This window comes from Equus caballus, chromosome 9 (assembly GCF_041296265.1).
Source record: "Equus caballus isolate H_3958 breed thoroughbred chromosome 9, TB-T2T, whole genome shotgun sequence".
Classification (NCBI taxonomy): domain Eukaryota; kingdom Metazoa; phylum Chordata; class Mammalia; order Perissodactyla; family Equidae; genus Equus; species Equus caballus.
In genome coordinates, this window is record NC_091692.1 from 3,761,624 (window position 1) to 3,778,301 (window position 16,678).

The 16,678-nt window shown below is 36.4% G+C and overlaps 1 protein-coding gene across 36 annotated transcripts in view; it reads right to left on the reverse strand.

Moving 5' to 3' along the window:
• Window positions 1-16,678, reverse strand: part of RALYL (RALY RNA binding protein like) — a 674,426-nt gene that overhangs the window by 200,583 nt on the left and 457,165 nt on the right. For 4 of the 36 annotated variants that reach the window (XM_070222099.1, XM_070222104.1, XM_070222098.1 and 1 more), the window contains exon 1: window positions 10,048-10,201. The exons of 31 other annotated variants lie outside the window; for them this stretch is intronic. In XM_070222099.1, coding sequence (XP_070078200.1) covers window positions 10,048-10,084 — 37 coding nt within the window. In that variant the 5' untranslated portion in view covers window positions 10,085-10,201. Of the gene's footprint in view, window positions 1-10,047; window positions 10,205-16,678 lie in introns of those variants that run through there. One more of the 36 variants, XM_070222105.1, reaches the window with a different exon arrangement.

The following is a 16,678-nucleotide window of genomic DNA, read 5'->3' on the forward strand; positions in this document are numbered from 1 at the left end:
TCAGGAAATTTGGTAGTTAAAGTTTATTTAAATTAGGACAAGTGATAGAGATATATACTATCCAACAAATGCCATCCAATAAATACAAGAAAATCTTAACAATCAGATAATAACCTGATTGAGATCTCTACTATTTTACTTTTCTTGATGGAAGGTAATAAAATATCCAAGACATAACAGCCAAAAGGATTCTAAAAAGGTTAGTCACGACAAAAAAACATAGGGGAGAAGTTTATAATTTTTCTTAAGTCATACCATCTTGCATTCGTTATAAAAAAGTCAATAATGACTGAAAGCCATAAATAACTTCATAAGGAGTATCTTAAACCAACTTTTATCACCATATAAACATGGCAACGGTAAGTATTTGTTATGAAGCTATACTGTTAAGTAAGTACATAAAAAGTTCCAGCAAGGTAAAAAAAGGTAAAAATGTCCAGTACAAAGTCTCCAATGACAAAGAATTGTTTGACAGTCGTACTTCAAGTGGCAGTCTATACCAGTGACGGGAGTGTGAGTTACAAAGGTTAATGGGATATAGTCGTCATTGAAGTGTACCTTACACATTTCCAGATTTAACGATCTTCGTACCAAAATGAAGTTATACTGTCATAACTAATATGACTACATCGAATTACAATATTTAGAATACGTTTTTGGAAAAAGATTATTACAACAGATATTTCTTATACCCTACAACCTATTCCTAAGTTAACATTGGTAAAAATTAATAATGTGGGCAACTTACTGAGAATTTCAGGCCCCAAGCCACTTTATCCTTTAACATCCAGATAAGTAATGCAAGATTCATTTAATTGGGCTTGAAGTATAGGGCAAATTACTACAACTGTTGATTTAATTACTGTCGGTGGTAATCTAGGAGAAACAGTATTACTAATGATTCGTAGCTTCCAAAACAACTGAATATGTTCAATGGCTGTTTCCATAGGACAAAAGCAATGTATAGTGTCTTTAACCTGATGGACAACTGTTTTGAGTATAAGAGAACTGGTTAACTTAGCATGGTTCCAATTACCAGAGACTCATTTCTATGGAGCAAAAAGACACTCAGCAGCAAACTTATCTACGATCTTCATGACAGGATTTCTTATATCTTGTTCCTCTGCTTGCTTATTCACCACTTGCCTAAATGGCCAAGCAACAAAGAATATTTTTAATGTAGAATGTTACATGACTTGTTTTTCTTTCAATTTCAAATAAATTTTAATGTCTATTCAAATAGAATTCTCTTAAAATTTAGCTTGGGTTCTGGAAAACTGGCATGGGGAAGAATCTGAAAAATATTTCTGTCTAAATAGTGAATAAACAATCAACTTCTAGAAACCTTCATAGAGTATAATTGTTACAGTTTCTTTGGGAGATTCTGTACCTATTAATAAGAGTTGAATGCATCATCTATGTTAGAAATGATCATTAGAAAAAGGCTAGTTTTTTTTTTTCTTCTCCCCAAAGCCCCCCAGTACATAGTTGTACATTATAGTTGTGGGTCCTCCTAGTTGTGGCATGTGGGATGCCACCTCAGCATGACCTGATGAGCAGTGTCATGTCCGCGCCCAGGATCCGAACCAGGGAATCCCTGGGCCGCCGAAACAGAGCACATGAATCTAACCACTGGGCAACGGGGCCGGCCCCAAAAGGCTAGTTTCATATAACAGTTCTGGGAGGACAAATTCAGTGCTGAGAAAAATTTTATGACCACTTGTAAAATTCAAGTGACCATTTTCCCCTTACTACCTCAGCAAAGCCAGACGGGACAACGTAAATGAATTTTTCCTCGCGCTTCAATGAAAAATAAATGTTTTCTGATTTTGTGTAAGTGTATTTTTATTTCATTGTGAACTAGCCTCTCATTAATTACTGACACTATAAATTAGATAGAATTAAATGCTCTAGTAGTCTGTATGCACTTACAGGTGTCATATATTTTTGATATTTTATTTTATGTTACATTTAATTATCATATAAAATGAAATACCAAAAATATTATAATCTAAGAGCACAGGTAAAGGACAAGTTATGACCATATATTGCACATTTAAAAACAAACTTGAGTTGAAATGCACTGTTCAAGCATGGGAGGAAGAAAAGTATAAAGCAGACGTCTACAGGAACCCAGCAGAGGTGACTTCAAAGTCAAGATTCCCATTGCCTGTGGAGCCTATTAAGAAGACAGATACTAGCAATTTGAAGAACAATGTGTGTTTATTTAAGGAAATACATCCAGCTGTTCCTCTAAGGCAGTTTCAAGTTCAGTAGGGGTCAAAAGAATCATATTACATAAAATATACTTATAACACTCTCCAACGATAGGAAGCCTAAGGCATGAAACATTACCAAAATATATGCGCCATACTCCGTCAGTTTAGGGAAATCGATGTGGGTTTTATCTTTATTTCAAATACAAATGAAGTTCCAGAAATAATATAATGTCAATGATAAGAGACCATTAAGACCTGGAGTCAGTATTAACAGATATACAATGTAGCTGTATATAACCAAAGGTGTCAGAAATTCCATAGTCAGAATGAGAGTCAATTCAGTAAATAAGGCCAAGAAAAGCAATACTACAAAGAAGAAAATGAATCAAAAGCCTATGCCAAACAATGTAGCTGTTCTAGACAAAGAAGAGTTAGTGACTCACAAGGAATTACTCAACCATTGCAGAGAACTTTGCTTTTCTAAGTTCTGGCAACCTTTATCCTTTTGCAGAGAAGATAGGCAAATGCATTCATATGTGAATATTTAATTTGCACATATATATATGCAAAGTTTTCCTCAGGATGTTTGTTCTGTTTTTATATGATTCAAAGAAGAGAGTCTTGGTCAAACAATATATTTTGCCTTTTAAAGTTAATCTTAGTTTCCTCAGGGGACAAATAAGCTTCTTCTTTCATCCTAGTCAATATACATATTTTAATGGAACTTTGAGTCTCCAATTTTGTAGAGATTAGATATCAAAATTATAAATAACATTTTTAAATTGCAACAAAAATTGAAAGTGCCACAGATTACTAAATTATTGCTCTTGTTTGATTATTGCTCTATTACATAAATTACATTAGTCATATATAACAAAATGCTTAAAACAGTACCTGGCAGATAATAAGAATTCAATAAATGTCAGATGTTATTTTTATCATTTTTGATATTATTCATTCATTTACTGCAGTCTCATTTTCCATTTGGAAAAAAGCAAAGTACCAATGATAAAATCATGTAAGATTAGAATTCAAATTTTTATAATAAACACGTTAAGTTTGGTGGGAGGTAGGCAATTTCTAGAAGAGTTTTAAAGATATTTAAAGTCTAGTTAGACGTGTCACTTGCAGAAAAGTGTCATCTAATTAACTTATGTTGATAAGCCGGAATACACTTTCTGTTTCTTTGTGGAAGGTTTAACCTTACAGATCCTAAAGAGCAACAATGAATACATTCCCTTCCGTAATTATATTCTTTTAGTTCATCAAGTACTCATCCTCAGCTTAACCATAAATGCCCTTGACTCGTAATGCCAACTTGTGCTGGTGTGACAGCTTTCCATCTATCTGTCCCCTCAACCCTTTTTTTGCTGACTTCTGTGATGGCCTGTATTTAGATTTGACCATGTGAAATTGCCACTTTTGACGTACAAAAATGACAATTTAATGTGGCTCAACCAAATAGATAAGACTCTCCAAAAAGCATAAGTCCATCGGATCACGGTTTTTAAGAAATCTGCTTTCTAAGCTTCCAAAGGTGGGACATGTTAGCCTCTACAAAGACAACTCCCTATGTTTTCCCATTCTCCATCAACGCTTGTGACTGGTCATCTTTTCTTATAATCATGTAAAAATCTCTGCATTCATGACAGCATTTTTAAAAGATCTATCGATACCTACTTTCACACCAATCTTATTTTGCTAAGAGCCTAGTTGCTTCACATGTGTCATTTCTTCTCAATAAATACAAATCCACACTATTTTTAACTGTAACATTCTTTGAGTGATAAATGCCGTTCTGTAGAGAATATTTACTCGAACGACTGGGAGCGGAGTCAACGCCGTGGTTTTTACGTAGGTCTAGATATAAATGCAGCACAGATTCTTAGAAGAGAGAAATGAAAAGATCATTTGCGTATTGAGAGCCAAGTTGCTTTCTAAAAGCAGTTAAGAGAAAATGTACAAAGTGACCCCTGACTTTGTGGGGCAGTGTTAAATAGAAAAGCACATAGGTAGATCATTAGAGAGAGAGAGAAAGTGACTAAGTATTCCTGCCAGCGTCACCAGTCCCAGGCTGGGGACTGTAAAAGCAAAGGAAAGCAAAGCAATTGATGAAGGATGTGAGGCCGACTGATACCCACGTCCAGTTAAGGTCAGTCTGTATCAGCAGCGTCACCACTCAGCCTTTGTACATCTCTGCTCCCCAACGGGCAGCTATGGTCCCGTGGAGCGTGCCCAATCAGACCATCTGGATTCTATGCATGTAGACACGACTCCGTGGAGGAATGTATCAAGTTACAAGTTGTCAGCCTATACTCGTTCTAGAATTCATAATAGGATCTTGAGAGAAAAAAGACTGAAGAGATTTCAGATGTCAGACCAGAATTCCCAACAAGCATCAACAATAGAGGATTCAAGGATTAAATTTAATAGTGTCCTCCAGAGAGCCTTACCTATCAAGCCTCAAATCATTTTCTTTAGTGTAAACTTAAAAAGAAATATTTTAAAGCTAGATCATATGGCTCTTCAACTGTTTCTGTAATAAATAATGCCAACATTTGAGATATGAAACAATTTGGGAATTGAGTCAATGATTACTTTTATCTTCACAATTACATACAGTATCAATATAAATATTTCTTTGAATAATAATCCACTTTTATCTTTGCTATGCAACTTGTAATGTTTCAAAAAAACTTACAAGAAAGATTTATATAAGATAGAATGTAGTAATAAAGACGTGACGGCTAAGACAACTCAGGTTCCAGCAATTATGGAACATCAAACCTATTATTTATCTCGACCAATAGGAGATCAATTCTACATCAATTAAGAGTGGCAGCAGCTGCGTTTCTTCCTGCCAATGCCTTAGGAAGCTTTACAAAATTCTCTCAAACTATGAATTTATTTTTTTCTCATAGCAAGACTTTTAAAGACAGAGAAAGTTAATACATCAAGAATATTTATAAGAAGATAAATCAGAAAACATTCTTGCTCAAATAACATCCTTCTGACCTTTGCATGATCACAGTTTGATTCTCTTCCAGTTAATGGTGGGACGTTTTGCTTAGTATGAAGTGTAATGATTTTAAAACATCATTCTTACCATTGCCACTTCAATAAAAATATTGCATGAGTCACTTAGAAGTATGGATAATGTTTCTTAAAAGTTACTAAATATATATTATATTTGAATTCAGTTACAAAGAAAATATACTGTTCCATTAAATTCCATGTCTTACTTTACTCATCCAAAGCCCCTGATCGTTTTTCATCTCATATCATTTCATTAACTCCACTTACTGCCTCCTTTATGGTCTTCCAATATCCCAACTACCCCAGGGACTTTGCACATGCTGTTTCTACCTGGAACTATCCAGGAAGAAGCACAGACTGCTCCCTCATTTTCTTCAGGTGTTTGATCAAATTCGCCTTAATCATAGTGGCTTTTCCTGACTATCCTATAGAAAATAGCAGTTCTCCACCCAACCTGGCAAATTCCCTTTCTGCCTTGCTTGCTTTATTTTTCTCCATAGTACTTAGCATCACATGGACTATTCTATATTTATTTGTGTGTCATATTCCCTCCTCCAAGAGAACTTTGGTTCATTGTTACAGCCACAGCACTAGAGCAGTGTCTAGAAAGTAATATATCAGATAATCAATAAATATTTTTTAAATGAATAAATTTCATTAGACAATTATGGACTGTTACGGGCAGAGCATTGTATTATGCTCTGAGGATGCTTCAAATAAGAATAAAAGGTACTTCACATGAAAAAAACTTAAGATTAGTGGAACAAACAGATAATTTCCGATGTATAAGACAGAGCACAGAAAGTGTAAATAAAATGACAATATATCATCTGAAAAGAGAGAAGAGAAAGATAAATTTGACTTGGAAACTGGAGAGATCTTTATAAAGGGTGTAGCATTTGAGTGAGACCTTGATCAGAGATGATTTCTATAGATGAAGATGCAGGTGGAGATCACCCATTAACAGGAAGATGCATGGGCAAAGGCAAGGAGTTAGGAGAGGACATGATGGATTCGGGTGATAATCCTGTAGCCTGATCGAGGCTTGAACATAGGTGGTACCAGAAAGAAAGTATGTAGTGAGTGAAAATGATGTAAATGTCTGTGTTTTAAGTTCATGTTTGCATTTCACTTCCCGGTTCAGTGATTTCCAGCATTTGGGAATATGAGAACACTTTTTTTTTTAACACTGAAACAATGAGATACCTGTGTGATATAGGTGTTTTGCTAAAAATAATAAAAGATAAGATATATGGCATTAAAAGCTATTATAAATTTAGTACCACCTTTTAAATACATTTTAAATATATTTGTTTTTATTAAACATATCGTTTTAGAACCAAATAGTAGTAAATGTGTATATATGTACGTGCATATGCTATACATACATGTGTATATACATATGTTTTTTTCATCATTATACAGGCAATGACTAATATCCACAGGCATTTGAGGGCCCCTTGCAGTAAACCCATGGTCACATGGATCTGAAGTGCATGAGCCCAGAGCCATGGTCTGGGTAACGAGAACCCATCAAATATCTTTGAGTCGGAGGCTTAAATGATGAGGCCCCTGTTCTGGAAGGACTGAGGATTAGAGATGGAAGACACCTTAGAAAACACGTTCTCTGTGCAGTCTGCTAATGATGTAGGAGGAGAAATTTCAACCCACAGAGATAACAGACATTGGCCAAGATCACAGGCAGAGGACGAGGGCTGGTATTCAAGCTCCTGAAGTGCTTTCATGAAAGATTTCCATAAGATGGATCAGACCACCCAAACATTTCATTAGCAATCAGAAATGAATATCCGGTCCCATTTAGTAAATAAGATAAGATGCTACATACCTAAAATTAGCTGTACACTGTTTTCTTTGTGTGGTATGGGGATTGTGGAATTTTCAAAGTTCTGTGTCTACTACCATCTGGATCCTACTCTAAGTTTCCTATAAGTCTGCATCTCAAAAATATACTCCTCTTTAAGAATTTATCTTTATGTCTGCTTTAAAAAACAAAAAAATGTTTTCTCAAGGTCATCTGAAATTTCAGCAATGAAGGTTAGACGTATACCTTGTTTTATGCATAAATTGAATTTTTGAAAATTTAAACATAAACTGCCCACTTTAATAGGTTCATGTTGTTTGTATCAAAAATTCAGTATTTAAACTCTAAAGGAAAAAATTATTTATACTAATGATGATTCCCACATCAACCTAATTTGTAAAAATAGGTTTATGTACATTAGAGTTCCTTCAAGCGGTCTCTACCTGTTTGGCAAAATCAACGTTTGATATACAGAAATGTTTTTTAATGCCACTCAACACATTCTGTATCTAAATGAAAGTCATTATGCTGATACACACAGGTAAGATCTGCTATCTGAATGAACAATGAAGCTCTTTCATTTTCCATAGCAGTTGCTCCATCAAAAGCCAGGAAAAGGGTACTTTTTTCTCCCTCTCCTTGTCCACGGGGAATTGTAAATAACCAATCTAGACATGAGTGAGGAATGGATTTCAAAGTCCCACATGAATTTTCAAAGGCTTAGTGCAATTTATACTTTAAAATGTCTTTTACAAGTATTTTTGCTCTCCGTCTCTTCAAGCCCCTGGCATAGCCATATGCACCTTCTCTATTCCTCTTGTCGGGTTCTCTACGAGAAAGTTGTAAAGTTGTACTATTTTTACTAAAGGAAATGAGATTAAATCTTCAGGGAATGAGGGAATTAGAAAGTTTACTTATGTACTCTTTCAATTTTAAAGAAAATCATAAGCACATTTTCCTTCTTTCCCACATTGAAATTTTAAGCGTGCAATTATTGCCTTAATTGGATTACAATCACCTCCAGGTTAGCTTATGTCTTTTACACGATCAAAAACACCCACATAAAAGATACGATTGAAAATGGAAATGCACTGGATTTTGGTGATGGGATATTTCAGATATCTTTTTATACCCACTGCACAGCAAACAGTTGAATTACATTCCAGTTTTGCAAACATTATTAGTGTAGGATAGAAATTCGTTTAAGAATTCTATTTGCTCTTATTGCTAAGCTTTCTATATGCTTTAATTTTATTATATTCTTGCTCTCCAACATTTTATATGATTACAATATAGAAACAGTTATGCAATATAATACAGCTAACTGATACAATTAAACATAAGTAACACATTAGTTTTTTTTTTAACTAAACCATTCAGTACACCCTACTGTGTTCATGCCTGTATAATTATACATCTTCTGACTTGTCTCCTGTAATTCACAATTTCTTCCTGCTGCTTAATGGTAGACGTCAGCAAGCACATATTAGGGGGAGAGACTCAGTACAATTTTTCTGTGAATCTTTTATTTGCCACGTGCATTAAGGTGATGATTACCCATATGGAAAAAAAAATGAGGGGGTGTATAAAAGATACAAGAGTAAAGATACAAGATGGTTTTCAAGTACATGCATAATTTAGATTCATTCTTGTGGGAGGAAATCACAGGGAAATTAATCAGCAATATATTTGTAGACTTGGAGCCAATCATTTTTATAAGAAAAATGTAGCAGTTATCATGTGTTCTTTCTCAATCACAAGAAAGAATGGCATCAAAAGGCAATCGGGTCTCTAAAATAAACTGGGAGTCCTGGCCCTCAGAGCTTTCTGTGGTGCATGAAACTTCTTGGAAGAAGAGAAATGTTAGTGTTCAGGTCTTAGGTGAAAATGGACCAAAAAGAAATTATCACACAAAAAATTTACATTTCTTACATATTGTGGCCTTTTGATAAAGTAATTGTTGCTGATAGTCTTTCTGTGTTTTAAAATATTTGAGAACGTCTGAAGATCTCATAAGGAATGATGAACAAGTGCAGACTTGGACCGTGGAGCAAGTTGTGGTTACCTGTCTAAGATGGTGACTAGAGTCAGTGACAGGACACACTGGGCTAAACACGGTGACATTTACTTCAGACAATAGGAAAGGTAAAGTGATAAGAGTTGGGCTTACTAGAGAGAGATGGGATTACAAAGCTTTTCACGACAGGCAGATTGTTTTACCATCAAACACAGTTTTATTATAACACTCTGATTTTTAGCTAAACCCTACTGACTTTCAGTTCCATAATCATCTTTGTTCTGGACTTTAAGCCAGGGTAATTGTGCTGCTCTTTTTCAGTCAGAATCAGTTCCTTTAGGGTGGATTACACATGACTCCTTTTAACCCTTTGAAATGGTGCCTGTAGTCAGTTATGTTTCCAATAAGCTCTGGACCGAGAAGTTATGAATATCCTGTTCAATATTCAGTTTGTCATTCACAATCAACTGTCTCCCCTCCGTTCTGAACTGTTTTATTTCCCCTGAGAGTTATAATTGAAATTGGATGAATAAATAGAAGTTTTAGGCTAGGTTCCCAAATCTCTCAATAGACTTTCAGGAAAGAAAATCTATCACTCCTGGAGGGAAAAAAGAAAAAGAAAGAAAGAGAGAGACATTGAGAGACAGAAGTATCCAGCGATCATGCCTGAATGAAGGATGCTGAGCTAGACTGAAATTGCATTTGATCTGCTTCTCTGTTGATTTTGTAAACCTTTCCAAAGGTTTCCATAGTAACAAGAGAATTAGCCCCTCTCCTCTTAGCATCTCTCAAGGATGTAACAGGGACAATGATAAAGGTTAGCGTGAAAAAAGAGCTACAACATCTTTTCTACTACCAGGCTATATCTGAAGAAGTCGTGATTAGTCTTTTAAGAAATCAAGTATGTTTCTCCAGCACAGTCATACGAAAAAGTTGGGTCAGAATTTACTTACATCTCTGATGTCTGCGTTTGCTCCTGTACATGGTCATTCTGAAAAAAATCCGACTTTCTAAGAAGTAATTGCTTTGACCACGGAGACAAAGAGACGGGTTTTGCTCCTGCTTTGCAGTAAGACTGTTGCTCACTGACAGAAGGTAACCAGCAATCACACAGTGAAAGCCAGGGTAATACCATTCTCATAAAATTACAGGGGAGATGCTCCAGCCTGTAACTACTCCATCTAATGCAAATCTTCTGGAGAAAATTGTATTTCCTTCACCTCCCCCAAACTGGTATCAGTTAAGTTCTTTAATAAAATCTGCACTATTACACTGCTGTGCTTGAAGCAATGTTGAATTAAGAACGGATTCACAGATTTAGCAAGAACAGTAAAACTGAAAATCTAAATACGAAATATAAAAACCCTTGTTTGATATTTATAAAAGTTAAAAACTATCCTTTGGGTTCATATGTCTGTTAGCCACTCTAGAATATTTAGATCTGTATTTTATTTTGAAACTCTGCCAAATTCTTTCCTTCTCTGAGCTCCCCAATGCACTTTGCATGTTCAATTATTAAAGCAATTATCACTTTTAGTTTTGCCTGTTTCTTCAAACAGATCGCTTCTCAGGCAAAGCCAGAATTGCCTGTTTTCACATTCTGTCCCCAGGCCTAGTAGAGAAGGGGCACACAGTAGGGTCTCGGGCTCAGGGAGTGCCCACTGTGTGCTAGGCACTCTGCCCCCTCCTGAAAGAAGACTTCCATGAAGCTTTCTTCCACCATCCCCGCTGCTGCCTCATTTTAATCCTCGGATCTCTATTTTCTTACTACTTTGGGCATGTCCTTGTCTGAACATGTTCCACACTGTCACCTCAACTGGACAGAGTAGAAGCTTTGTCCTCACAGGTGGCGCTCTTGGCTCTGAGAGCAACACCTGGTGGCCAGCAAAAGCTCAGGAACACTAAGCTCTCCCAAACACTCCGGAAGAGTGCATAACGTCACATCTCCTCTCTGTGCTCCTTAGGGAGTCTGAATGCAGTTTTTATTTAAAAGATGCAAGGATTGATACACAGTGAAGAATTTCTATGTAATAAGACTTCCTGATGATGCATTAAGTTTCACCTTCTAGCCAAAAGCAGAAGCCATTTCCAACCGCCAAAATTCTGTTTGAGTGAGAGCAAACTCAGGCTACTCATTGACAGCAGAGGAGACAGCATCTCCACACCGCTTCTTAAAAGAAAGGTTATTTCAGCATCAATATTTTTATGCTTAAGTAATTACAACATTTCATAACCACTGATATCAAGAATAGCATTTCAACGAGTTTTCAGCAGTATTCCAGGCCAGTTTCCTTGACTTTTGACGGACAAACTACACTGTTTAGTAAGACTTTCTCAAAGACCACTATGGTTATATCTTACCACAAGATGTAGTCGTATCTGTATTTATCAACATACAACATGAAACACTAAAAGGATTTTCCTTGTGTTTTCTCTAATAGCGAGATTAAAATATTTCAATAAATAAAATAAGTAGGCCTTTTCTGAATGATTTGTATCACATCTTACATTGCACAACCCTTACCTGCTTTATTTTTCTCCACAGCACCTTACAATCACCTGAGACAGTCTGGTTTACTTGTTTGTTTTCCTCCTGTCTGTCTCTGCCCATTAGGACATAAGCTCCCCAGGGGCAGGATTGGCCCTTCTTCAGAGATGTCTGTCCAGAGGGCATTCAGTGCCAGGCACAGAGTAGGCTCTCAGTAAATATTTGATGAATACATGACTCTTTATAAACAAATTTAAATTATAAAGACAATACAACCATAGCTTATTTTTCAATGAATTTGAACAATAGCCAAATTCATACTTATTGACTAAAGTTACTTTCTTACTTAATGCAAATACTTGTCATTTCACATCTATCTTTTGGTCCCAAGGTTAAGTTGAATGAATTCACTGATTCGGATGAAATAGTATATACTCACAAGTGTGAAAATGTACTTTAAATTTACTTAAACAAAGTCACAACCGATACGTAAGTTCTCCTTTACAAATGATACGCATGCCATAAGACCAACAAACCATAAAACCTACTATAATCCAACAACATTAAAACAGAGTTTGTCTGACATACACGGTATATATATTTATGATCTGAATAAACTTGTCATTGATGATTACTATGGAGAAATAGCCTATGACATAACGACACAAACGATATTAATTTTAACATTATTAGATGCCATAATCAAATTTGTAGTTTTTCTCTTTTCACACTAATTCTCCATTATCTGTAGTTAACATCAATCCAAACAACTTTTGCAAAGACCATGTAACAATTTAATAAACTTCACTCACATATACAATAACCCCCCAGCCAACTTCACTCGTCATCACACACACACAGGCACCTGTTAAAACGAATATCCTGACTCGTACGCATTGATGTTTAGCATACCTGTGCCCTCTCAGTCTTGTGCCAGGTTGGACTTTCTTAGGTTCCACGGAAGGATTTCATCCATCAACCTCTTCTTACACTACTTTTCTCGTCTCAGGGCATATAGACCATCCCCTCTTGAACCTTGTGTCTCGGTCTAGTGGCTGAAATCCTGGAAGGCTTTGACCCATCCAATATAATACCTGATGCATGAAGGCCAGCTTCGTGAGTACCATGCTGCAGTAAAGGGGGGAAGATGAGAGGGTGGCAGGGGCAGTGGCCTGGGGAGAGGAGAAGGCCTCAGTAAATGCGGAACTGGGGAAAGTTTCAGCTAAAAGAATGGGAAGGAAGAATGTAGACACAGGGACAGAAAGTTGAAAACACAACAGCTCCAAGCATCCCATTCTTCTTTTTTCCCTATCCTCTTCAAGAATCCAAACTGAACAGAGTTTTGTCTTCAAAATCAGCTTTATGCTTATAATTTCAGAGGCCCAAAGAAGCATTACTCGTTTCAGAAAATATCTCCCTATCTACTCCCTGCATTATGATTTCCTTTAATGGGGTCAAGTTTTATACTCCATACCTAAAATACAAATTGAGTGTTGACAAATTGGAAAGGATGAGTTCTCATCTAAAATGAAATGATTATATGGATCTGTTTCCTTTCTTGATGGAAGGAACCAGTTAGAAATAAAATTACGTGGGTAAGAGGAGGAGATGCCTTTTGACAGTAAGAGAATAATGAACGAAAGAAAGAAGAAAGAATAGGAAAGAAAATGTGTGTGTGTGAATGAGAGAGAGAATGAGCGTGTGCTACTACTTTGTGGGTGTCAAGCACTGTGCTAAACACTCATCATGGCCAATAATCTTCACAACAGTGCTGTTACTTAGCCGTCTCTACCTCCACTTTAGAAATGTGCAAACTTTAGCCAAACGAGGACGAGTACGGGTAATATTCCAGGACACTGCATGACTCACATAATCGTGTGGAGAGCATTTTATTGGGAACTAGACCCATATGATTTTAGGATTGAATCAAGGGGCAATGCACTGGGTAGCTGCTGGAGAAGCGTCACCATAATGTCACTAGCAATGTACTAGAATCAAGAGGAAATGATGTTTTGCTGGAACTTGTCACAGGGAGTGAACACTGGTTTAATAAGAGCTAATGTTCATTTAGGGAGTTCACATAAGGTGCCAGGCTCTCTTCTAAGAGTTTTATATGCATTACTCATTGAATACTTAAAACAATCCTATGAAGGATTTATCATCATCATCATCATCATCGTCACTTTATTATTATTGTTATCGTCCTCATTTTATGTGTCAGTAAAATGAGGCTGAGAGAGTAATCTTTCTGACTAAAGTCTCCCAGGGAACAAGAGGTAATGCCATTTTGGAGTGGCTGAGCTTCTCCAGAGCCAGTGCAATGTGACACGCCATGTAAGTTCCAAGGGATACTTGTGGTAGCTGTTTAGGCAATGGGGGATGAGGACCCACAAGGGACGCGTTTCCATAACAACCAGTGGTGCTAAAATAGCTTGTAAGAGGGGCGAATGCAATTAACTGCAGAGCTGTGGCTGCTGGCAGGGGCATTCCAGTTCAGAAGCGCAGCGGACTTCTCGGGACAAGGGGAACATCAACTCTGCAGCAGTGGTGACTTCCTTTTCTCTTACATGTCACCTCACCCTCCTCTCCTCCCATGCCTAGCCCTCATCCTTTCCTCCAAGTAAAATATTTAAAGAACACTTAAAGAACACTAAGAGTATCAAATTATCAGCCTACCCAGAGTTCTGACATCCTTATCTGGTTTAAAAATTACAATGTGTTGATTTTGATAAAACTGCTCAGAATTTTATCAAAACATAGTCTGTAGTCTGTGTAGAAATACTTAACTTGAACTGTGTGATACCTATATTTCAGAGAATTAGTACAATAATAAAATGTTAAAACTGAAAAGGTGTAAGGAAGTTATGTTGCCAGAATTCTTCATTTACACATGTCTGGCCCACCACAGACAACTCTTACAAGTGTGCAGGATGGAAAGGGAAGAGAACTGAGGACAAGACCTAAGGCACTTGAACCAGGTGCTCCCAGCAGGGGCATCAATTCAGGGCCCCCAGTCAGCCCAGAGCTTTTCCCTCTGAACACACTAGCTCTGAAGTTATTTCCTTAAGTGCTAGGAGCGATATCTCAACTCTGCTTTGGTCAGTTTTTCTCAGGTTCGGACGGAAAGTTACCTACAGTTAACCTTTCTCTTATGTCATCCTTATCTCTCTACAACACGATGCACACATCTTCTGTAGCCTCCCCTTGCTATCATGCTACCTGTCCCTACGGGAACTCTGCCTTTCCTCCTCTTAGAAATGAACTCTTTCTTTATCGAAACGTCTCTTTGCTAGTACAATCCTCATAAATTCTTGACAAAAGTCCTTTCCTCAGGTCCCTTCAGTGATAATATCCAAATAATTTTCAACCCCAGCAAATCACCAATCCAGTTTTTCAACAATTTAAAAAAGTATATCTACATCTTCTGTACCTGTCTATATGAAGTGATTTGCTGTCTTGCTAATACCTCTAGAACTGAACCCATATCTATTTGCCCAAAGGCAAGTGCTCTCCTGTCAGTGGATAATCTAAAAATAGTTATTAATTAAAATATTGACTATCACATTAAAAAATCTTCTTGCCATTTCATCTAGTACCTCATTTTACTAATATATTCATCACTGTTCTTTTTTAAATCTGAGAAAATATAACATTTCCTCATATTTGGTCCAAGTTTTCATTTGTAATATTGGTTCAAATGAGGGAAAAATTTCCAGAATGGAGCTTCTTTATACTCGACTGTTGTTGAAAGTGAAATGAACAAACAAGTCAATTCTGTTATGCTCAGTTTGGCTCATTAAATGCTTTTATGAATCTGGAAAAGACTTTTCTAAGATTTTTTGTAAACTATAATTGGATTTTATTATTAAGCCTTTATTCATTTCTTTGGACTTTCTCCAGTTCCTTATGCTCTAATATCAAAGAAGTCTTTGAAATCATTAAAATTCCAAAATACTTAATACTTACAAGTATTAAGGACAGTTAAAACGTTTCTCCTTTATAACTCACATTAAATTGATTTTATTTTCACTGAGTCTCCCTAGTGGTAGTTGTTTTTGAGTATCCTTGCTTTTGTTGCTTCTCTTTCTTTGTATGGTTTCCATTCCATCTTATCTCAATTTCATCTTTCTTTTCTTTTAGCCTAAATTTGATTATTCAGGCTTAGTTTTACCTTCTTATTGGTCTCATTTTCCCATTTATATTTGGATAAATTCGTATTGTCTCAAGAATAATGGCATTCTATCTTTTTAATAACATCCTTTGGATAGGTCCAAATCCTTAATGATTACTAAATTTTTTTTTTAAAAAAAGAAAACTAAACCAAATACAATTTAATGAACCTTCAATTTCCTAGAGATTTTAACTAAAAGTATGAAGCAAGTAATTCTTACCTGTGTCCAGAGTTTACCTCACTTCAACATATTTTAACAAATGTTGGCTGTTACACATTAAAGTGTAGCAATCCTGGATCTAAAGAAGTACAAAGTCTCTTTGGGATGACAGACACATAAAAGGTACTGTATGTGTAACAAATTACGTCACAGACATATGTACACAATAACAGAGTTTGCTGGAGGTGGGCATGACGTGGGGGAACTGCCGTACCACATTCCCTGGAGGTGTTTTATTTATGAGCAACACTTCCTCGGTAGCTCACAACTCTGAGTCAGACACAGCATCTCCACGGTGTCCTCAGATGGAGAGACACTACTGAGTTTACAAGGAATGGTGGTGAGAAATTAAAACATCCTTATAGTCACAATAGTTCCTATAGTTACGAAAATTATGTGTAGAATTTCAGTATAACAATTTACAAAATAAGAAATATATACTCTATGATCGATCGATCTATCTATCTATCTATCTATCTATCTATCTATCTATCTATGTACTTATCCATCCATCCATCTACCTACCTGCCTGCCTACCTATCTTAAACACCAGGGTTGTAAGTTGTAGAGCTACCTAGCAAAACAGAGTCTGGGGGTGGCTGGAGGATGAGTCATATGCTAGTGGCCAGGCTGTAGCTGGAGAAGTTCCATAATGAAGCATCCAAGATGTGGTGCAATGGTGGTGACCAGCCAGTGGCACCTAAA